Source organism: Psammomys obesus, unplaced genomic scaffold, assembly GCF_907164565.1.
Source record: "Psammomys obesus unplaced genomic scaffold, mPsaObe1.curated_primary_1811, whole genome shotgun sequence".
Lineage (NCBI taxonomy): Eukaryota > Metazoa > Chordata > Mammalia > Rodentia > Muridae > Psammomys > Psammomys obesus.
Window position 1 is genome coordinate 17,430,287 of NW_026585644.1, and position 23,184 is coordinate 17,453,470.

The 23,184-nt window shown below is 46.0% G+C and overlaps 1 protein-coding gene across 3 annotated transcripts in view; it reads left to right on the plus strand.

Moving 5' to 3' along the window:
• Positions 1 to 23,184, plus strand: part of Rnf144a (ring finger protein 144A) — a 110,879-nt gene that overhangs the window by 63,400 nt on the left and 24,295 nt on the right. For all 3 annotated transcript variants that reach the window (XM_055622482.1, XM_055622498.1, XM_055622488.1), the window contains one exon: positions 12,885 to 13,030. In XM_055622482.1, the coding sequence (XP_055478457.1) occupies positions 12,896 to 13,030 (135 nt within the window). In that variant the 5' untranslated portion in view covers positions 12,885 to 12,895. The remainder of the gene's footprint in view (positions 1 to 12,884; positions 13,031 to 23,184) is intronic.

The following is a 23,184-nucleotide window of genomic DNA, read 5'->3' on the forward strand; positions in this document are numbered from 1 at the left end:
CGGAGAGATGAGAGATGAAGACAAGACAAGAACATCAGGATTCACAGTCATCCTTAGCTGTATAGTCCCAAGCCAACCTGAGCTGCATGAGACCCTGTCTCAAACGCACGCGCGCGCGCGCGCGCACACACACACACACACACACACACACACACACACACACACAGCTGGAGGGCTGTGAGCTTGTAATTCAGGAGGCTTGGAAGGTACACCATGTGGAATGGGGGGTTTCATGTCTAAAAAGAACACATCTCAGACCACGGGGTTGGGTTCATCTGACTCTGATCTGTGTTAGCTGTTTGAATTTTGCAAAGTATATCCTGTATTCATCACCTTTCCCTTTGAGATCTGTTCTGCTTTCTATGAGGAGCTCAGTCACATGATTCCAGGTGGGCCAGAGGCTGAGTAATTCACAGCTACGAGAAGGTTATGGCCTAGGGAAATCCTGAGCTATCCTCAGCCAGCCTGCCTGGTTACATATGAGGTCACTGGTTCATTAAGGTACAGGCACAGCTCCATTGCCTCATGGTCACCTGTTCCCAAAGCTGAGGCTAAACCCAAGTTTTTCTCTGTCTTCTTGGAGTCTGCTTTCACCCTGACTAGCTGTTCTCCACTTGGCTGCCTCCATTCAGTTCTGTTCTCTTCACTCAAAGGACTGACAAGCTCTAAATCCAGAAGTTTCCCAGGCTTGTTGCCCTGGCAGCAGGCTTCGGTTTGTACCCTGAAGGAAACAGCTATTGTACTCCATGCCGAGCTGGCCACAGGCCTGTTCTAGACCATGCTCACAAACACCAAATTAAGGGAACCACAAAAGCTGCAGATGACAAGAGAAAACACCCCTTGTGCCCCACAAATGGCTCTTTGTGCAGCCAAGTGCGCTCCAAGTCCCATCATTCCAGTCTTTGCATAGCTGTGCCTGCATCCTCCTGCCAGTTTCTCTGTATGCCATTATCTGAAAATAAAACAGAACAAAGATAGATGAAGGTGACAGTGTCCCTCGCCAGGTCTGAAATAATACACAGAGGGCAGTTTATTCCAAAACACATGGAATTGATGCTGAGGTAGCATACTGTGACTTCTTAGGGAGTCTGCAAGCATTTGAAGTTGGAAGATTCTGGAAGCAGGGGTACTCTGGAGAGCCCCCTCAACATTAAAAATGTAATGACTCAATGCTTGATGTTTAAAGTGTTGTTCTCTGGTAGCCAAATACAATGTTTATCTGATTACCATAAACTGCTTTTGAAATAATAGGCCCTTTATGTCTTCCTTTGCATTTCGCTCCTGGGCAGGGTTCGGAGAGCTCAACTGTCTTTGGCCTTCTGTGGGAAGCAAGCCATAATGATAAAGACACTGAACATTAAGTTTTTGTTTTAATTTTTGATATTATAACATAATTATACCATTCCTCCTTTCCCTTTTCTTCCTTCTATTTCTCCCATATAACTCTTCTTGTTCTCCTCAAGTTCATGGCCTCTTTTTTCATTAGTTGTTGTTACATGCAAATATGTTATATGTATATACATTTTCCTAAATATAATCTACTGTCTGTATAATGTTTCTATGTATGTTTTCAGGATTGAACATTTGGTATGGGGCCACCAATTAGTTAGTATGTTCTTCCCTGGGAAAGACAATTGCTTTTGCTCTCAGAATTTCTTAGTTGCCCATAGTTCTTTGCATAGGGTTGAGGCCTGGTGGGCTTTCGCCTGTCCACTTTGAAAAATCTAGTGTTGTCCTTGTCCAGCTCATATTTAAGAAGTCATGTTGGTGATAATTTATGCTTCTAGGTTCTAATGTCACTAGGAGACACAGTTTCACAGCAAACTCCCTGATCTCTAATCTCTGGCATTTACAATCTTTCTACCCCTCTTCTGCAGTGTTCTTTGAGTCTTAAGTCAAGATTGATTTATATATATATGACTGTTGGGAATGAGCTGTATGACTCTGAATATTGATTGGCTTTGTTTTTTGTTTGTTTTTTATTATGGTTTCCATTTGTTACAAAGAGAAGATTCCTTGATAAGTCATGAGGACTACACTTATCTGTCATTAGAGGGACACATATTTAGAGTGTACATTGGGGATTGTGTTGGTTTAGCAAAGTAGTGGTTGTAGGTTCTCCTCCTAGATCCATTACTTCAGTAGTCCTGGGTAGTTGGCTTCCTTATCAGACAAGATATCTCTCATGTTGAGTGGGTCTTATATCTGATTAGAGAGTTGTTGGTTACTGCCCAGGTATGTGTGCCACTACTGGACCCTTAGGGTTATTGTGCCATCCATTCTGGTTGTTGTTGTTGTGGTTCACAGATGTCATGGCTGAGGAGGACAATTGGTTGTTTCATTTCTTTGGAAGCTTGCACAGCATCTCCTGGTACCATGAAATCTAGTCCTTAGGAAGGAGGGTCCACTGGCCCCTGTGTCTGAAGTGCATGGTGACTTTAGCAATAGAAACTTATCTTGTACTTTTAGGGGTCAACCAAGGGCAACAGCAATAGTCTAATGCTTTGGACAACGCTCACCAACAATTCAAGATGGCATCTCTTGCGTGGTATTGGTTGTTTTGTTTAATGGCTTGGGCTCTTGGAGGGAGCATTTCATCATTCTTTATGACTTTTTCAGACATCCTTACTGATATTTTACATTCCTCCCTTCTTCTGTATTTTCTCTTCCTCTCCCCTCTAATTATTGCTTCCTGCACTTTCTTTAGGTTTGGCTTGTTGGGTATAAGGTTTTTAGACTTTTTAAATGATGGTAACTTTTTTCTTTTTACTTCAGTTACTTAGGAGATAGATTTTCTGGGCTGGCTGTCATAGTATTTTAGGACTTGGAAGCCATCTTTTGGCTTTCACAGGTTTTGTCGAAAAATCAGCTGTTACCCTAATAGATTTTCCTTTATGTGGTACTTGCATTTTTTTCTCTTGCTGCTTTCAGTACAGTAGTGCCTCGTTTTATATCAGTTTGACACAGGCTAGACTCATCAGTGAAGAGTGAGCCTCAATTAAGAACACACTTTCATAATACCAGGCTATAGGAAAACCTGTACAGCGTTTTCTTAATTAGTGATTGATGGGGGAGGGCCCAGCCCACTGTGGATGGTGCCATACCTGGGCTGATGGTCTTGATTCTATCAGAAAGCAGGCTGAGCAGACTGTGATGAGCAAGCTAGTAAGCAGCAACTCCCATGGCCTCTGCTTCAGCTCCAGCCTCCAAGTTTTTGTCCTGTGTGAGTTCCTGTCCTGACTCTCTTTGATGGTGAACAGTGCTATGGAAACGTGAGCCAGATACATCATTTCCTTCCCAAGTTGTTTTTGGTCATCGTGTTTCATCATAGCAATAGCAATCCTAACTAGGACAAATACACTTTCTTTCATTCTGTATATAAAGTGTTTTAACTGAGGAGTATCATGGGGATTTTGTTTCCTGGTCTTATCTGGTGTTCTGTGTCCTTCTTGTATCTGTATGGCCATGTCTTCCCTTAGCTTAGGGAAGTTTTCTCTTGTGATGCTGTTGAAGATCTGGTCTATGCCATTGACTTGGGGTTCTTTCCCTCCTCCATGCCTACAATCCAGAGTTGGTTTTTCAAGGGGTCCCACATTTCCTGTATGTTCCTTCCCCCCTTTTTAATTCATATCCCTTGCTTATTTGGTCTAGATAATCTATTTTATCTTTAAATCCTGGTATTATGTCTTCTGCTTGATTCATTCTACTCGTAAGGCTTTCCTTTGGATTTCCTGGTTGAGTTACTGGGTTTTTCAGTTCCATCTTCATTTCAGCCTGAGTCTTCTTCAGTGTTTCTGTCTTCTGAAGGCGGTCCTAGCAGGAATTTCTTCCTGTGTGCGGCTGTAACTTTGTTTTCATCACCACCTGTGGGCAACAGGAGCTCTGGAAACCATGTGGACAGCCACGTGGACATTTGTTTCTCTTGTGCTGATGATGCAAGTGTGAATCCCTGAGCACTCAGGAGGGGAAGTGTGGGCTGTGAAGAGCTGCGAACAGCACACTGCCTGTGGTTGCGTGTCAGTGTGCATCCATGCAGCCCCCACCCCATCTCAGTGTCCAGTCATGGCTGCTGCTCTTGGCCTTGAGTTCCCAAGGACTGGCCTGTGAGCTCACCTGGACAGGTGCGTGTTAAGGATACAGACCCTTAGAACTTCTGTGTAACTCCATGGCACTGGCTGTCCTCTTAGTGAATGGTCTCTGTCCAGCCCTGAGTGATGTCCATGCTAGGCAGGCCGCAGGCTGCCTCTTTGGTCCTTTGCTCATGTGTCTGCCTGGCTCTTCCACTGCAACACTTTAATTTTGAGATGGGCTTTATGGTGCAAAGCCATGTCGGTGAGCTGTCTTCCTACAGAAGGTACTTCATGATCCTTTGGATCCCCAACACAGGGCCCTCCTGGATTTATCATACATTATTCATTAGCTTATCAAAACCTTAATGTGTGAGATAACTCTGAATCCATTAAGAGTAAACTTTGCTTATTCTAGACATTTTTTTTTTTTTTAGATTTTAGTGGTAACTTGGGAAAACATAGTTTGGAATGTCATTTGTTCCTTTTGAGCCTACATTTCTGGGGAGGGGGAGGCTTTAAAAATATATGTCATTTGGTGCAATTTTTGGTTGATATTGGTAGGTTTGGATTTAGAGGTAGAAGAAGGTCACAGGTAGACCAACACACATACACACACATACACGCACAGACACGGCTCCTCTGGTGACATGTTGGATCATTATCATGGTCAACAAGCTTATGCACTCCTCACTAAAACCTTTATTAGACTTCCTTCATTTTCATCCAGAACCCCACCTTACCTTCCAGGGTCAGTGTCACGCACACTTGCACGGTTTCAAGGAAGGCCCTGGCAATTCCATAAAACATTGTCAAGGGCTCTCTAAAATGTTCCTAAATCACTATCTGTACAATGCTCTTCCCACTGTAAGAATAGGCTCGTAGGTTAAAGGAGGAGGCCACAGGGCAAAGTATCAGTCAGGGGTGCCTGCTGTCACCCGGCCTGACCACTGTGACACCCACAGTGTGTCTGAAGCAGAGACAGTATGACATCACCCTGCTACCCTCCTTGCTGTGCTCCTGGACAGGCAGTCCCTGTGTGCAGCCCACCCTAGAGTCTGAGTTCTGCTTCATCTCCCCGGGGGAAGTAGCTACAGAGGCCAACAGAACTTTCTCGAACAAGATATGTGTTTTTTTCTCTCTCTTCTCTTCTTTTTTTTAATTTTTATTTATTTATTTATTTATTTATTTATTTATTTTGAGACAGGATCTCCCTGTGTAGCCCAGCTTGGTGTGGAAGTCACCGTCCTTCTCGCCCTGCTTCCTGAGCGCTGGTGTTGCTGGCATGAACTATCATGCCTAGCTTGAGGGGTTTTTGTTTGTCTGGTTTTTTTTTTTTGTCTTTTTTTTTTTGTCAGATTCCCTTCAGCTGTTTATCTGTTTAGTTATCTTTGTGTTTTGTTGGTGGTGGTTGCAAGGGCATTACTTTTGTATTTGGGGTCACAGTTCATAGCCCTGCTCAGGGCGCTCAGAAGTTGGCACAGTCTCTCAGCTTTTGGGTGGCTTTGTGCGTCACCAGTGTGTGCTGTTTTGAGCATGCCCTGGCTTTGTGGCTTGCTTCTCAAGAACCCCTTCTGACTCTGCTAGAACCAGCCATTTAGCATGTTTACTCTGGTTCCTTAAATTGGACCACTTTATTGGACTCAGGATCTGGACATGGCATGCATTTTGTGCAGAGTCCCATTCCTACTGTGTCCTCTCAGCTGATGTGCAAGGAGGCACACATACACACACACACACACACACACACACACACACACACATTAACCAGTGTTTGTACCAGCGTGCTGCCTAGAAATCTTTTCCATTTGCTTCTATAGTAAGCTGAGCATCAGTTCCTACTTAAACTTCCAGTTCTATTCTGTTATTCCAGGATTTCTAGTGTCTTTGCCCTGTGTATCTTTAGCCTCCTACCTTGAAGCCAGTGGAGAAAACAAGTGCTGAGCAAGAAAGATTAGTACAGTGTCTTAGGTAGACACATGCTCATGTGCTCACATGCAGAGGCCACAAGGAACCATAGGGTATCCTGACCTGTCATTTCCCACCCCATTCCCTTGAGACAGGACCTCTGAACCCAAAGTCCCTCATCTTATGACTAGGGTTGTTGCTAAGGAAGCTGAGGTTTCCTTTTGGGGTCCTCAGTCTCATTAATAAGATAATTTGGAAATGGACTGAATAGAAAGCAAAGGGACCCTTTGATTAGAGTTTAAGAGAAGCCTCTGAGAAAAGAGACTGAGAGAAAGTTGTGCCATTTATGTTAAGCATGGAAAAGGAGAAGCTTATCGTTAAGGGGTGGCACCCACCTTTAATCTCAGCCCTTGGAAGGCAGAAGCAGGCAGATCTCTGAGTTCCATACCAGCCTGGTCTAAAGAGCTAGAGCCAGAACAGTCAGGGCTATACAGAGAAATTCCATCTAGAAACAAAGCAAAGCAAAACAAAAAGAAAGAAAAGGAAAAGGAAGAAAAGAAAAGAAAACCCAAGAATGGATTTTCCTGAGAAAAGAACCCCAGAAGTGTCCAGCTGGGCGGCAGTCTATTGTCTTTCATAGCCTCCTGCCCTTTGTAGGTAGTAGGCGTGTGTCAGGCTGTTTATTAGATGATGCCTCTGGGAGAAAGGGGCTTCTATTCTGCCTCTTTCACAGTTTGAATTGCTGTAGCTGTTTTAGTTCCTGCATTTCTATTACAGGCTGGCTGTCCAGCAAGCCCCAGGGACACCCCACCTCCACCCCTATTGCTAGGGTTACAGGTGGACCCAGGCTTTTATATAGGTTCGAGGCCTCCATTTTGGTCCTCATGCCTGTACAGCAAGTGCTCTTACCCACTGAGCCATCGCCCCAGATCCCATTGTCTCTTCTATCTTTGATTATTATAATTAGGCACTACCTGCCCATGGAGAGCCATGTCTAGAGGGATGGATCACAACACTGACCATTACATATTCACACTTGAAGCTAAGGACAGAACCAGAGTGGTATCATGGACTTCAAGGGCTACACTTAACAGGAAAGAGTTGCAGTAAAGAATGGTTGAAAATTACTATGCGAACTTCAGCTCAGTGACTGGAATCGTGAGCCTACATGGACCTAGAGCCATGTGGATGTGAGTGGGGACTCTAACATGAAATGAGGCTGACCAGTGGCGAGCGGGCTGTGATGAATCCCTATCTCCCCAAAAGCCCCCGACAACACAGCTGCCTACTGTGGCTGCACTCTTTGAGGTTCTGATTTAGTGGGTCTGGGTGGGAAATTGCAAACTGACAGGTTAAATTATTTACCTGTCTGGTTTTAAGCAACTTGGGGAAGAAAGAGTATCGTTTGGCACACAATGTGAGGGTGCAGCCTCTGCTGGTGGCAGAGGCCTGGCAACTGAGGCCTGAGGTGTAAACCCCATCAGGAAGCAGAGGATGAATGCTGACACTGAGCTCACTTTCTCCTTTTGTATCCAGCCTAGAACTGGAGTTCATGGAGTGGCACTGCCCACCACAGTTAGGCTCCTCCTGCCTCCATTAACATAATGTAGACAATCACTCACAAGCTGCCCAGAGCTTGTCTGCTAGGGACTATAGATCCTGCCAAATTGATCGCACAGGTTCTCAGGGGTGGCTGCTGCTGCTGCTTGCTGCTGCTGCTGCTGCTGCTGCTGCAATTCTCGAGCATCAGAGGATGCCAGGGGCCATCTGAGAGAGAAAAGAGGAGTCAGCCAAAGATTCAGAGATGTCACGAGGACTCCATAGAGCCCTGGGCACAGAAGCTGAGCACAGAAAGAAGCTAGGGTTTAGAGAAGTACTGAGGGTGGCAAGGAAGCTTGATTGGGAAGAATCGTGGGCAGGACTCTGGAGAGCAGGGGCTTGGTGTCTTTCTCTGCCCCTGCTTTGTTTTGAAGACGTTTGGGTGGAAGGGCCTGGAAATGAGATAACTCTTGGCAGATAACCCCGTCACCTTCTATTAGCATGCTAGATGTCTTCTATGGTGGGCATTCAGTCACTTTCAACTCTTTCTTGCCTTCAAGTCCGTTCCTCTTCTGCCAGAGCACAGCCCCTCTGTGTAACTTCAGCTGCCCTTAATAAATATCTTACCCTGCAAACATTTTGAATTGCTTGAATCATGCTTGTAATTGACCAGATGCCCTTGAAATAGTTTGTTGCTTCCTAGGACTTGGCATTCGTATTAGGAAAACAAAGACTTTTTTTTTCTTTCTTTTTTTTTACTGTGCTTTGTGATTCCCTGAGCAAATCCCTATTGTAAGTCTGCAGCTGTGCAGTGCTTACAGAATCATATTCAGGCCATCCTGTGTATGTGCAAGGGCCCTGATGGACTCACACAACATAGACATTTTTATTGTATGTTCTGTATCGGAAGCATGGTTTTGTGCATAGTTCAAAGACTACTTCATAGGAAACAGAATGCAAACGTGGCACCTGAAGTGGGATTCTGTTCTGCTTTTGAAGTTGCTTATGGGGAAGGGGCAGGTGCGGGGCAGGGACAGAGGTAAGGGCAGAGGCTGACCCGTCCCTTGCCCAGTTCGATGGAAAGCCTTATTGTCTGTGGGCAAGCGGCAAGCGGAAAGCACGGACAGGGAAGAAAGGAAACCATACAGGTCAAGCCCTCCCAGCTGCTCCAAGGGAGACTGTAAACAGGAAGAGGAGTGGGGTGCTGAAGCTGGGGGGATGGGGACAAGTCTTGGGAACAAGTAAGATGGGATAGGGCAGCTGCCTGAGACAGAGGCTGTGGAGGAAGCAGGAAATTGCTCTTGCCCGGGCCAGAGCCTATGGGAGGTGTTTGGTTGATTGAGGACCCAGGACTCTGGGTTCAGTTAGACTCTAGTTGTCTGCATTCTATAACCCATTCTAGGCAGATGGCCTGTCTTCGACCATATCGTACAACTCATGACCAAACAAGGTTTTGGTGTTTGCACCTTGTGAAGGTCCCAGCAGTTGGGCTGACTGTCCTGGAAGGTTACTTTTGTCCTGTCCCTTCTCTGCTGTTGTCTTTTCTTCCCCTTGCAGTCTCAATAGGGTATTTTTCAAGTTCCTTCACCTGATACATGTTAATGATTCTTGCTTAGCATGCTAGCATTATCTGTCTTCTTCCTCTGCAATTCCATATGTGCAGTGACTATACATTGGTTTTACAGAGAGAAAAAAATAGGAGATTCCCTCAGCTTCCAACATCGCCTACCTGTGTGGCAGGTTATTGTAACCAGGCCCATTTGATTCCTTTCTCCTGAATGCCCTGGCACAGTGCCCTGCAAATTCTGAACCCTCTGCCTATATGACATTGTCAGCAGCAATTGTTGCCGGCCTTCCACCCTCCAGGACCATGAAATCAGTTAGCAGAGGCTGCCCCCTGGGGACATTTCCCATCTTGAGTATGAGGCCTATCTGCCCTCAGCCGGCCTGTTTATAAGGTTTGTGAACCCTTTAGCACTAGTGACCATTTTAATCTAAACACAGTGACTTTGTACAGTGTAAAGTATAACCTTGAAAAACACTTAAGAGATTTAAATGTGGAAAGATTCAGAGAACCATAAACAACCAAGCAACAGCAAATTATGGTCTCTGATCTCAGGGTCCCTAAAAAAACATGTTGGCATTTAAATAATAATATTAAATTTGGGTACATTGGCATTTAAATAATAGTAATAAAAATTTACATAATAAGGGTATGCTCTATATGAACACACCATCAGGATAGGAGAAGTCCATAATCCTAGTGTCCTTCTGCACCTACAAGACTGAGAAGCCCCAAGATCCTCTTGTGCTCAGGAGCCTGTCCTTGTTGGCTGCATTAGGGCACATGTCTAACCTATCTTAAAGGCTCCACTTCATCTATCTAAAAGTCATTTTAACTGTGTCAGTGAGTCCTTTTTTAACAATAGAAAATATACTTAGTGCAGAGTAAGTGAATTGCAGCCATTAGCTGTCCTGGGAGCTACTGGTCCATCTTTGCTGCTACCCACTCCCTGCCCTGAATGCAAGTTGGTAGCCCTTATTCCTGAATGGTTCCAGAGTACTGTGGCCATACCGTTGTCTCCTTGAAGTCTGCTTGATGGGATCAGAGCTCTCCGTGTGTCTGCCATGTTCCCACACCATGGGTCATTGTATCTTACTGGTCTTGTATGTACATGCCGTTTGAGCTGCCTTCTTTGAGTCCCAGATACCTTCTTTCTCAAAAGGCAGCTGGCATGGAATCCAACTGGCAGTTTGTCCTAACTGAATGCTTATACACAGGCACACAGTGAGCCTTGGCTGACAGAACATGAGGAAACTGTTTAGACAGCGGATCTAACATTAACTGCAGAATATAGTGGCATCATGAGATTCTTCCTCTAGATCAGCAGCTTTCAACCTATACATCATGACCCTTTGGGGATGCATAGCAAATGTCCTGCATATCAGATGTTCACATTATGATTCATAACATTAGAAAATTTAGTTACAATATAGCAACAAAATAATTTTGTGGTTTTGGGAAGGGTCACCACAACATGAGGAACTATATCAAAGGGTCACACCAGTTAGGAATGTTGAAAACTACTGTCTTAGAGTGATAAAGCCATGTTGGCATGAGACATCACAGAGGAAGGAGGAAGCGTTCTGTAGGATTCCCCCCTTGTCCCATTCTTCCATGGACTGGGATAGTCAACCTCTTTGCACACATGTGCAGACTGAAGCCCACAGAGGTTAAGGAGCTACATGGTACCATTTATGGGTTTTGTTTTGGGAACACTAGTTCTGTCCTAACACAAAACACACAGGATTGTGCTCCTGGCTGGTTGCTTCATATCATGTTTCTGATGAGAAACACTAAGTGTGTTCTTCCTCCTGATTGGACTGTTGTGACGTTCATCACTGTGGGCTGGAGTCACCCAGGAGATACACTTCCGGGTGTGGCTTTGACAGTGTTTCCAGAGAGCTTTTGTTTACTGAGACCACATCCTTAAATCCCTTAGACATCTTTGAGTCTTTGTGGATGCTGAAGCTGGTGGCTGCAGATAGTGGTGTCATATTTCTTTTCATTTATGTCCTGTGTATGTCTTTGTCATTATGAGTACAACCCTCTGCTATAAGGGAGAGGTTAGAAGATACAAACCTTTTCTATCTGCTCTCACTTGGGGGATGTGGGTATTCTTGTCTGACTGCTTCATTCAGAATGGGATTTAGATGAAGCAGAATGTGTGCCACCCCTCTGTATCAGGGTTCATCTTAGCATGAGAAGACAGAGATGTGGAGAGAAAGTGCATCTGGGATTTTAATGGAATGCTGTTTAGTTTCAAGTTTGGCAAGCATGAGTTTGGAAAGCAGACAACTAGACTCACAAAGCACATATTTAAATGTCTCAGGTACCAGGCAAGTATACGAAGCTTAAAATCAAATAGCAAGGGCTCGAAGTGAGAATTAAGATCTCCAGATGCAAGGATTTATTTATGCAAACAGAAGGCAGTCTCTGGGAGGATCTTTAGACAGGTGTTGGCCTGAGGGCTTCAAGGTCCACTTTTTCCCCTTCCAACCATTCTCTTGGCTGCCTAGCTCACTATGGATGATCAAACAGCCAGCATGGGTAATACAGCATAGTGGGTGTGCAACAGGCAAACAGGGATGGTCAGGGGATGCCAGCCATAGGTGGCTTGTGATGTGACAGAGAAAGTCCTGGAATGTGCGGAGTGAGCATCACTGAAGGTTTACTGTATACATTTGACTTTCTTTTTTTTAAATATAATTTTCTTATTTATTACAATGTATTCACTTGGTATCACAGTTGTAGCTCCCACCCTTGTCCCCTCCCAATCCTGTCCTCCCTCCTTTCTTCCTTTCCTCCTTTCCTCCTTCCCTCCTTCCCTCATCTGCTCCCAAGCCCCTTCCCCAGTGCACTGATAGTGGAGGTCCTCTTCCCTTTCCATCTGACCCTAGCCTATCAGGTCTCATCAGGACTGTCTTGATGATGCATTGTCAGACTGATGCATTGTCTTCCTCTGTGGATTGGTAAAGCTGGCCCCCATCAGGGGGAGGTGATTAAAGAGTTCATGTCAGAGACAGCCCCTGGTCCCCTTACTAGGGAACCCAATTGGAAAATGAGCTGTTATGGGCAACATCTGTGCAGGGGTTCTAGGTTATCTCCATGAACGGTCCTTGGTTGATGTATCAGTCTCAGAAAAGACCCCTGGGCCAAGATTTTTTGTTTATGTTGTTTTTCTTGTGGAGCTCCAGACCCTTCCAGGTCTTACTATCTCCCCCTTCTTTCATAAGATTCCCTGCACTCTGCCCAAAGTTTTGCTATGACTTTCTCAAGTGAATTAGACTGCCAAAGATCTTCACTATCCAGAAGGGAACAATCTAGAAAGTGAGATTGCTTAAGAAGCACATAGGGCTGAAGGTATTGCCGGCATCTCACTGGGGAAGCTGCATGCTGTGTGAGAACAAGAAGAGCCTTAGAGATGGGCTTCCTTGGGTCCTTCCCTTTAGATGTTTCTCCACTACAAACAGGAGAAGAGTCAAATCCAAGAAGAAACTATTTTAACCAACCTTCCATGGTTGCTTAGCCTCACCAAGGCACTTTTACCAGATGTGCTTCAGAGGGTTGAAGGGAAGGATAGGTGTGGGTGGGCCTTTTCAATTTTCACACCAGAATGTGAAATCACTGCCCACAAACCTGAGGCAAGAACCCCTAGATAACCCTCCTCAGAGGACCTTGTGTCCATCCACAGTCACTTGCTGTCCCCTCCCCGACTGCACCCCACTATAACCAGGAGATGGGATTCTCGCTTTAATTCTGTGGAAGACACAGGAGGGAGGTCTGAGTGTGTATGTTTCTCATTTCAGACTGTTCTGCGATGACCACAGCGAGGTACCGGCCCACGTGGGACCTCGCCCTCGACCCGCTGGTGTCCTGCAAGCTGTGCCTCGGGGAGTACCCAGCGGAGCAGATGACCACCATTGCCCAGTGCCAGTGTATCTTCTGTACTCTGGTTGGTCTCCCAGCTCACGTACACCGGTTGCTGTCCCTTCTTGACTAGACTTTGTGGGAACCTAAGTGCATTTTCAGGCTCACCCAAATGTGAGAGGAATTCTAGAAGTCAGGAAGTCAGGCAGGTAGCCCGAGTAGAAGTGACACTTGATTGTGACACAAGCCATCACAGGACCAGAATTGTACAAGCACAATGGAAATGCCTGACAGGACAATGAGAATACCTGTCTGTCCTAGCTAGACAGGAGGCGTTCCTGTGCTTCATCTTCAGTTTACTGATGAGTACACACCTGACATCGCGGCAGGGTTAACTCGAGGGCCGCGTGTAGCCAGGATACATAGCCATTACTGTTCTCTTCCCCAGCTGAAAGCTGTGTGACGCTATTCATAGCTTGAGGCCAAATTTTCTTACACTGAAGCCAGAATATGAATATAGAGATTCCTAACTCATGAAGTTGTGGGTTTGGGTCTAATTCAGACATGGGTGTTTTTTCTTTTATGTTGTGTTTCCATACATGCGTATGTATCTGTCCTCCCCCTCCTTCTGTGTGTGTGTATGTGCGTCAGTGTAGGCCAAAAGAAGGCATGAGACCACCTGGAGCTGGAGTTCATGGGCAGTTTAAGCCACTTGATGTAGGTTTTAGAAATCAAACGTGGGTCCTCTAGAAGAGTAGAAAGTGCTCTTAATTGCTGAGTCATCACTCTCGTCCCAAACTTATAATTTTTATCTATCATAAAAGAAAGCAAAACAAAAACAAAAAGAAGAGCAGAAAAAAAAAGAGTGGCTTAAAAACCGAAAAAAAAATATTATTGGGTTTTTTTTTTTTCTTTCCCCCCCCTGGCACTCAAAGAATAGGAGTGAAGGAAACATAAATGGAACAGGTAGGACGAGGGCTGATCAGAAGGCGCAGGATGCAATTGCGTGACTTGACTATGAGGTGTAATGTGATGAGTGTGTCCGAGTGCTGTGCTGAGTGTGTAGGTACGCTGTTTCGCTTAAGTATTCTCTCCAGAGTGAAAACAAAATAAAATAAGAGCAGCTACAGCAATAAACCCAGAGTCAAAAGGCTATGATACAAGCTTAATTGGTCACTTCAAAATACTTACAGGCCCAGCTGGGGAACTGGATTGGTATGGAAAGGTCCTTGCCTTGCAAGTGTGAACACCTGAGTGAAACCAAAGGCAGAGCACCAGCATATGATAAGTGTCCCTGCCGGAAGGTGGGGGGTGGAGACAGGAGGGTGCCTAGAAACTCGGGGGCCACCTAGCCTGCCTTACACAGAAAGAAAAACAATGAAGACAACCCGTCTGAAGCCAGGTGGGAGGTGAGGACCTCCGTCTGAGGTCGTCCTGTGCTCACGCCCATGTTCACACACATGAATGCACACGCTGCCCACACACAAATACACACATGCCCGGGAACCTCAACTCAGGCACCTTAAATATGCTGCTTGTGTTAGTTACCTATCAGCAAGGCTGAATGGCAAAATAAAATATTTACAGTTACGTTTACAGGTATAGAAGGAGGGAGAGAACTCTCTTTAGATGATTCTTTGAAGAACCCCATCACTTCTTTATTTGAAAGCCATTCTAACTACCGAGTGAGGGCAGCTGCCTGTAGAGTTTAGATGAGAATGTGGCTAGAAGTCTTTCCTACCTCCCTGCCCTGAGTGTATTCCCTCTTGTGCTCATGGCCTATGCCCTCTGTTTCATCTATGCCTTCAGATCTAGGAGCCTGAGCCTTAAGCCCATGTTGTCTCATTCCTAGCTGCTCCTAGGCTGACTCCCTGAACTGAGGAGACTTTTCTGGTTCATTGTAAATCCCCTCAACACCTAGCTTGTGCAGGACTCATAATAGCTAATCAATACAGGCTCAGGACATGAACCAAAGTGATTTGATCTCACTCCAGGAGCTCACATTCAAAGGCACGTGCCTCATTAAAGCCCCGGGAAAAACTAGCATCAACCTGCTAGAAATGAAATTGCTTTCGATGTTTTCAGGAGGATGGGGTGTCGGGGTGGGCGGAGACTAGAAGAAGATGGAGTGACTCTCTCTGCTGATTAATGCACTGAGCAGTCCTCAGATCTCAACTGGCGCATCAGCTGGCTGGGACTGGAGCTTGTCCAGTTGTGCTAGAAAATTAGCTTTCTGCACAGCGCCTCTCTATTGCCCGAAGGGACATTTCTGCAGTTCCCACCAGTCCTCCACCATCTACTGTGGGCACACCTGCTTCTCCCCAGTCACCTGCAGCTGTCAGAGCCACAGCACGCTCTTTCCTCTTGAAATACTCAGCTGCCTGCCTTCCTGCCAAGTCTTTCATTTCATTGTTGTTTTTGTTTCCGTGTCTAGAGAATTCTTGTAAAGAAAACAAAACAGTTGTAATGCATGTCAAGGGCTTCATTTAAGTCAAGGAATATAAGAAACGGCTACCATTTTCTCAAAAGAAGCCGGGCCGGAAGTACCAAAGAGCAATGTAATTTTGGGGAAGTTGTGACATGTTTCTCCCCACGGCTATTTTCTGAAATTGAGTATGTTGAAGATAGGCATCTTGTCCGCAGCTCTGGGATGTGAAGCAATACAGGCACCCGTATCTTGGCTCAGAAGGGTAGGCAGTGTCAACATGCCATGCCAGTTACATATTATCTCCTTTGCTGTGGTCGCCGGGGTCACACGAGCGTGGACAAGCCGTAGTGCAACTAGGGCTCCTGATCAGGCAGACAGGAAAGCCATACAACCGTGTCACACTGAAAGAAGGTGTCCTGCTTCAAGGCAGAGCAGCACAGGGAATACTGACAATGGATCCAGAGGAGGAAGATGTTTTCCCACAAGACTCTCGATTGCTTGGGTCACACCGATATCCGTGGCTCGCCATTGTGTGGGGACCGAGAGTCGCTGCAGAAGGAGTGCCCAGCTGTGCAGTGATGGGTTTGACCTCCTCCACCCATTGGGCTCTTTGTTGATGACCAGGAACCTGGCGAGGTTCAGACTCTCTGTCTTCTGTGGTCTCCACATCTAGGAACATGGGTTGTCTCTGATCACCAAGCTTCATGGGCTTCGTCCCTTTTCTGTTACTGCCAGCTCCTTTCTGTTCTCATCTGAGTCTCTTTGTGGTACATGTCAACTGCTTACATCTATAGCTTATACCAGGACTGGGCTCTTTTTCCTTCATCCTAATAGGGTCTCTGAACTGATGGGGGTGACTTCAGTGGTCACTTCTTTCTCACAGAAAGAGTGGAAGAGATGTAACCTGGAAGTCTGAATCAAAAGGACAATTATTTTCCAGGAAAGACCCAGCCTAAGAACCTGGCTCCTGAGTTAGCTAAGATGGGCCCATTGACTGGTTTCAGCCACGGGCCGGGAAACTGCCTGGGAACTGTGAGCTAGTCTCTCTGGACCTCAAGACCAAGCAGGCAAGGAATGGTTCTGAAAACACAGGAAGCTGTTCAGAGGGAGAGCTGGAACATTCCTGAAAATGTGGAGAATGAATACCCTCCATGCTAAAGACTCAGCCTTAGTACCCACTTCCTCTCTCTGCAGCCACAAAGCACCTCCGTTACTAGGCTCTTCCTTCCCACTGCCTTGATTTCCCTCTTATCCCTCTTATTCCAAATCTTCTTGATTCCCCCATCATCTGGTGTTTAGACTTATTTTGTGCCTTCACCAGGCACTGTGATTCTGTTTGATCCAGCTGTGCTGCCATGGAGAGTCTGTGGCCACAGCAGAGTTGGGTACCCAATTACTTGCTTTGTCAGGGTTTGAAGAAACAAAGTCTGCTGTGCCATGTGGGATCAGCCTGCCCTGGTCAGAAAAGATTCTAGCAAACAGTTTTCAAGCTGTTCTTGAGATTAGGTCCCTTTATATAGATGCACATCACAGGAAAAAGTGCTGTGTGGGAACAGCGGGCTTCAGACTGTTCTGTCAAGTGGAGTTAGGCTTCAGGAGCCAGCTGGTTACCCTCACCCTGCATCTTCCTGTTCAGGGGTCAGGCCTCTTGGATCAGAGAGGGACTCAGATGAGGGAACCAATAAGCAGACTAGGTGAGCATACTGATACTGGTCCACCCTGTGAGGAATGGCTAGGTGGGTGACTTCAGGTTCAGAAAGTCAGCTTCTATGTTAAGAGGCTTCAGAGAGTTGGTTTCAACTGCCCAGAGACCTGAAAATCTGTGTTCTGTGCTCAGAATACCTTCCTGACCTGAATGGGCTTCTCTAATTCTCTAACACAACTGACATGCCACCAACAGAGCATTTTCACACCCACCTCAGACTTAAGAGTCCTTGTAAAACTACCTTGTTAATACTTGATAGAAGGGGTTTGGGAGAACATGCATTGATGGTTTTGGGGTGTGTGCTGGCTTTGATTTTTGTTGTTGTTTTCAACTTGACATAAACCTAAACATCTGGGAAGAAGGAACCTTAGCTGAGAAAATGCATTCATAAGATTAGCCTGTAGGCAGGTCTATGGGGTGTTGTCTTGATTAATAACTGATGTGAGAGGGCCAAGCCTCCTAAGGGTAGTGTGCTAGCCCTAGGTCCTTGGTCCTGGGTGGTGTAAGAAAGAGGCTGATCAGTCCATGAGGAGCCAGCCAGTAAGCAACACTGCTCCGTAGCTTCTGTTTCAGTTCATGCGTCCAGGTTCTTGCCTTGAGTACCTGCTTGAACTTCCTTCAGAAATGGTGTGTGACATGTGAGGGCGGTAAACCGAAATAACCTCTTTCCTCCCCAAGTTGACTTTAGACATGCTATTTTATCATAGCAACAGGAACTGAGCAAGACAGAAATGGCACCAAGCACGAGGTATTGCTTTGACAGACCTAGCCCTGTAGTTTGGGAAGGACTGTAGAAGGACTTAAGAACTTAAGGAGAGAAAAGCCATCAAGAGTTCAAAGCTTGGCAAGCATTGTGGGAATTTGGAGGATAACAGTGAGAGAGAGGCAGACAATAGGAAGCCTTGTTTGTGAAGTTTCAGAGGGAAGTTTTGAAAGTCCCTGAAAGACTATAAGGGTATTGGTGTGATATTTTGAATTAAGAATGACTAAAATGAAACCTCTGCTTTGCCAGTTATCTGAGGCTGAAGAGTCCAAAACCCTTTAGGTAGAATCTTCTGGGAAGTGTTTCCTCAGGGTCAATACACAGAAGTTGTGGTCTAGAGGCATCCAAGGCTGTACCTTGTTCTGGAAACCAAACTGGGTAACGTGCACGATTCTTCCCAGATGGTACTGGTTTTGAAAGCATGAAGGGGTCACTGAGAGTTGCTGAGGCTTGACACTGTGAGAGGCCAGAAAAGCCCACTGGGGTGCAGCCTCAGTTGCTGTAGAAGCCCAGGGATTGAAGGGATCATGGAGAAAAATTGAGGCCTGACATCATGTGGCAGGGTTCAGGGTCCTCACAGAGAGACTATGAGAGATGCTCTTGGCAAAGGTACAGCCCAGTTTTGGAAACCCGAGCATTTTGGATCTGCCAGTGCTGTGGGATGATGACGGAGGGCAGTGGCAGCAGCCGCAGCAGCAGCCGCCACCACAGCTGTCAGATAGAACCAGAGCACAGGAAACAATGTGTGTGCACAGCCAGAGAGGTGGAGCTGCCCACGCCCTTTGGAGCCCAGAAGATCACGAGTGGGTCTCATAGGTTAAACACTGAGCTCTCTACATTGCTGGACAGTGGTTTTGCTTTGAATTGATTGCTGACTGTGCCCTTATTTTTCCCTCTTGTGTAAGGACATACTTTGTTTATTTTAGAGAGGCTTGGACTATAAAAGACTTTGGATATTTTAAAGATACTGAACTTTTAAAATGTTGAATTTCTAAAGACTGGAACTTTCAAAAATTGCAGTGTTTTTTTATATCATGTTATTGATTTTAATGTGTGTTGTTGGGGATGAACAAGAATGGAAAATAATGTGTTTGCGTGTCAAGTTGGCAAAGAGTCAATTGTGCCGGGTGGTTTTTGTCACCTTGACACAAACCTAGATGTATCTGGGAAGAAGGAACCTTGAGGCAACAAAAAAACTTGACATACAGAATTTCTTTCTGAGACTGGCCTCTAGGCAAGTTCATGGGGTACTGTCTAAATGATTGATGTGGAAGGGTGCAGCCCACTGGGAGTGGAACTATCCCTTGGGCCTGCTGGATGATCTAAGAAACAGACTGAGAAAGCCTCAGGAAGAAAGCCAGTAAGCAATAGTTCTCCATGGCCTCTGCTCTAGTTCCTGCCCCCAGGTTTCCTCCTTGAGTTCTTGCCCTGACTTCCATCAGTGATGGTGTGACATGAGAACTGTAAGATGAAATAAGCCCTCTCCTCCCAAAAGCTGTTTTTGATCATGTTATTTTCTCACAGCAATAGAATCCTAAGACAGGGTATGCTAAAGGTTTACTGTATCTTTCTGTGTTCTGCTTCTAAAAGCCCGTGGCACAGACAGATTTCCTCACCTGGTATGAAGGACCGACAAATGGGAAAGTTATAACGGGCCGTCAGGTAGTTGCTGACTATGCCTTGGTTTCTGAGTCAATGCCTTCTATCATCATTATCAATTTTATTTTTACATGGGACACTGATAAGCTGTAATGGCAAAAGTGAATACACACACACACACACACACACACACACACTTCTGTTAGTGATGTCCCAGCAGCCACACTGTGCTGAGTCCCACTGAAATCCATGCTTTGTCTTGACAAACTCTGTTATGCAGAGCACGGCCCATAATTCTGGCTGAAGTATGACAGTTTATTGAGTGTCCTCAATGCTCCCAGTTCTGGCCTTCATTCCTCACTCATAGAATTTGAGTGCTTTAGGCACAATCTTCCAAGCTGGCATGTATGCATCCTAATATATAATATGACAGATGCCACGAGCTTGAAGATGAGGTTCTTTGTGCAATAAGAAGTGACAGTTCAGGTCCTGAGAGCAGAGCATCACAGCCCATGCTATTGAGTTAGCACCATATAGCACTCAGCTATTTGTCACAAGGACCTGAACATCAGTGTGTCCTCTTCCATATATCAGAAGACAAGGAGGGACAGTCCCTGAAGCTCTCATGTCTGGTGTCCATCACATCCCACAAGGAGAGCTGGCTTCCTCTGAGGTAAACCTACCGTCTAGTCCTTGCTTGTCTGTTCCTGACTGTCTAGGCTTTGCCTCTGCCTCGCAGGCCTCTTGTGTGCTTCTGGAACCTAGCCATCACTCAGTGACTTCTCCACTGCCCTGGAACTTCTCATTACCTCTTCCCATCCTTGCTCCCAACCTGTCTAATGACATCCTCTGTGATAGACAATTGTCTTGTTAAGTAAGGCTGGGTGGTATGTCCCAGGAAAGAGACTAATCTCTCTATCTCATGGTGGTCTTTAAGAATGTGTTACCCTCGTATCACTTTCCCAAAAAGCATATCAAGGAACTAGAGGTTGTCTGCAGGCATTTTCTTACCTACCCTTGGTCAAAGTCACAGTTCCTTCCTGCTGCCCACAAGCCTGGGTATCTTCTCATCTGAGGAGGATGCCCAGATTACTTTTCCTCCTCCTGTGTTGAATAGCCCATGCCCAAACTGGCATGTTTATGGCATGTTGCAAATAGGTCCACTCTGAACCTGGTGTTGAGAAGACTCCCCATTGAGTGTGCTTTCCAGGCTCCTAGCCCATTATCATCATGATGTAACCAACATAAAATTAATGATTTCACTATTTGATGGAACGATCTTCGATTACCTCGAAAATGCAGGTCTCTCAGAATATCCCTGTTAGAGTTCAGGCCTCAAGTGTTGCTAGTCTGAGAAACTGCATATGATCAAGTTTTATAGTGTGATAGTCTCAGACTCCCAGTCTCACCACACACTTTAGCCTGCACCCTCCCCACTCCCACAGGCCCAGAGGCTTTCTCTGACCTCAGCCCCCTCTTCAGATTTTCGCATTCTTCCCTGTGAAGAAACTGTCTATGTTGAGTTCACCTTGAATCACAGACAGGAGAAAGGTCCACACCTGTCCCAGCCAAGCCTCAGTCCATATCTTCATAGTAACAGGCTCTTTGTGTATCCTAAAAGGTCATCTCACTGGGCACTCACAATCAGGAGCCCCTGTGCGCAACCTGGAATGGTGTTTTAGTTCACACTTCACTGGTTACCTGCAGTGACAGACCCCAGATACCCACCCACTCTTCACTAGACATCAGAGAGGTCATGGCTTCTTTGTTGAACCTGGAAGGTCAACTGAGGAATGCAGAAGGTACTGGCTCTCATGTTACCTGGTGTGAGAGTGAGATGTGCTATGACACTGGACAGGGACACCTGGCACTGGGCGCTCCTCACACACCCACCATGTGGCTCATTTCCTTGTGAGAATGGCCACTCTCTGTTGGACTAGTGTGCTAGTAATGTTGGGAGGTAGAGTTTTTTAATATTTTTTTTTTCAATAACCAGATCATTTAAAAGAGTAAAGTGAAGGAACCGTAGAAGGCAAATAAGTCACTATTTATAAACTTCCCCCTTGGTGGGAGGCAATATCAGCCCTTCCCACAAGGAGATTATCAGCACATATCATGGGATGAGTGGAATATGCACAGAATAACCAGACACTGGCAGCAGACATATTTATTAGGTTCCCTGGCACAGCGAGGGAACTCTTCTTAGAAGCCTTAGGAAGGTATAGCAGAGTACTAGCCAGGTGCATCTGGTGGTGAGGTGCACTTGACCAGTGGCAGAGCTGGACACCAGAGAACACAAGCCATATTTACCTTGGAGACACAAAATACCAGCTTTGCCAGGAGAACAGACTAATAAAGAGGAGCAGTAGTTTCCTTCTTCTTTCTAAACATGTAAAGTCTGGCTGTTATTTTCATTTCATTAATTTTCAGAGGCTTTTCTATTTCTGGATGGTTGTGAGGGCCATCAAGGCCTGTGATCTTGGGGATGGTGTTCTTTGCTAGGAGAAGTGTGTGGGTGGTCTCTGCTGGGTTTCCAGGGCCATGCAAGGTTCTCATGAAACTGTCTTCAGAGGGCTGTGCTGTATGGAGTTCAAGTCTGGGGCTCTGCAGCACAGCTCTGCAGGCCTGTGTGGTCTGCTCGCTGATGTCTCGGGTCACCAAGTCTTCTGCTGAGACACAGCGTGTTGGTGGCTAGACTCTGGCTCTACTGTCTGTTGATCTGTGCAACACCGATTCCCCCCTGACTGGCACTGTTAGGTGTGGGTCACAGAAAGAAGAACGCTGTGGTGTTCTGACCTTGAGACACTGCCATTTTGGTGGAGGAGAAATAAAGAGGGCTCCGGGAATGCTAGGAGAATGCTGACTCCTGCTTGTCACCGGGAGCAGCAGCAGCAGCGTTGTCTCTGGAGCTCTCTGGAGACTGACGTTTCCCATGTCTGCCAAGCTTACCCCACAACACTGGGCAAAAGGGTCCCAGAAGAAGGTTGTAGCCATTGTGACAAGACTGGTTCATGGGTGAACCAGGTTCTAAACTCAGCTGTGATTCCGGGTTCTTGCTCCCTATGTGGTATTCTCAGGGCCTACTTCCTTTGTCTCCATCTATCCCTGAGTGGTCTTTGTAAACCATGGTTTGTGATTAGCCTAAGCCACCTGGGTGCATGTCAGCCTTAGTGTCTGGGGTGCTGTCCTTGGGCTGATCAGCAACCAAGCAGGCCTTTGAAGACAAAACATTCACAGTAGACTCACGGGAGATTCAGGCCAGTTTCTGCAGCCCACTATTCCTTGGCAGAAAGCTCCCAGTGGAGTGGAAGTGCCCTGGCCAATTGGCAGATTGTCTCCTCAACTCTCTGAAAGAGTTGGAAGCCACAAAGGAAAAGTGTAATGCCTGGAACATTCTGTGGCTCCTCTCTGCTCTCCACTGCTCTCCATAGTCCTTGCTTCTGTCCTAAAGTTCCTTTGTTCCCCCAGGCCCAATTTTTTCTCTCCCAAGCCTTCCCTGACACTAGGAGACACTGACCCCTAGTGTCCTGGTGTGTTCTTTGTTGCTGTGGTAAACGCCATGACCGAAAGAGAAAGGGATTTATTTATTTCGTTTTGCAGGTCACACTCCCTCTTTGAGGGAACCCTGGCAGGGTAAGAACTTGAAGCAGAAACGTTGGAGAGAGGCTGCAGAATGGCTTGCTCCCTGGCTCATGTTACCTTTCTCATACAGCTTAGGCCCGCCTGTCTAGGGATGTCAACACC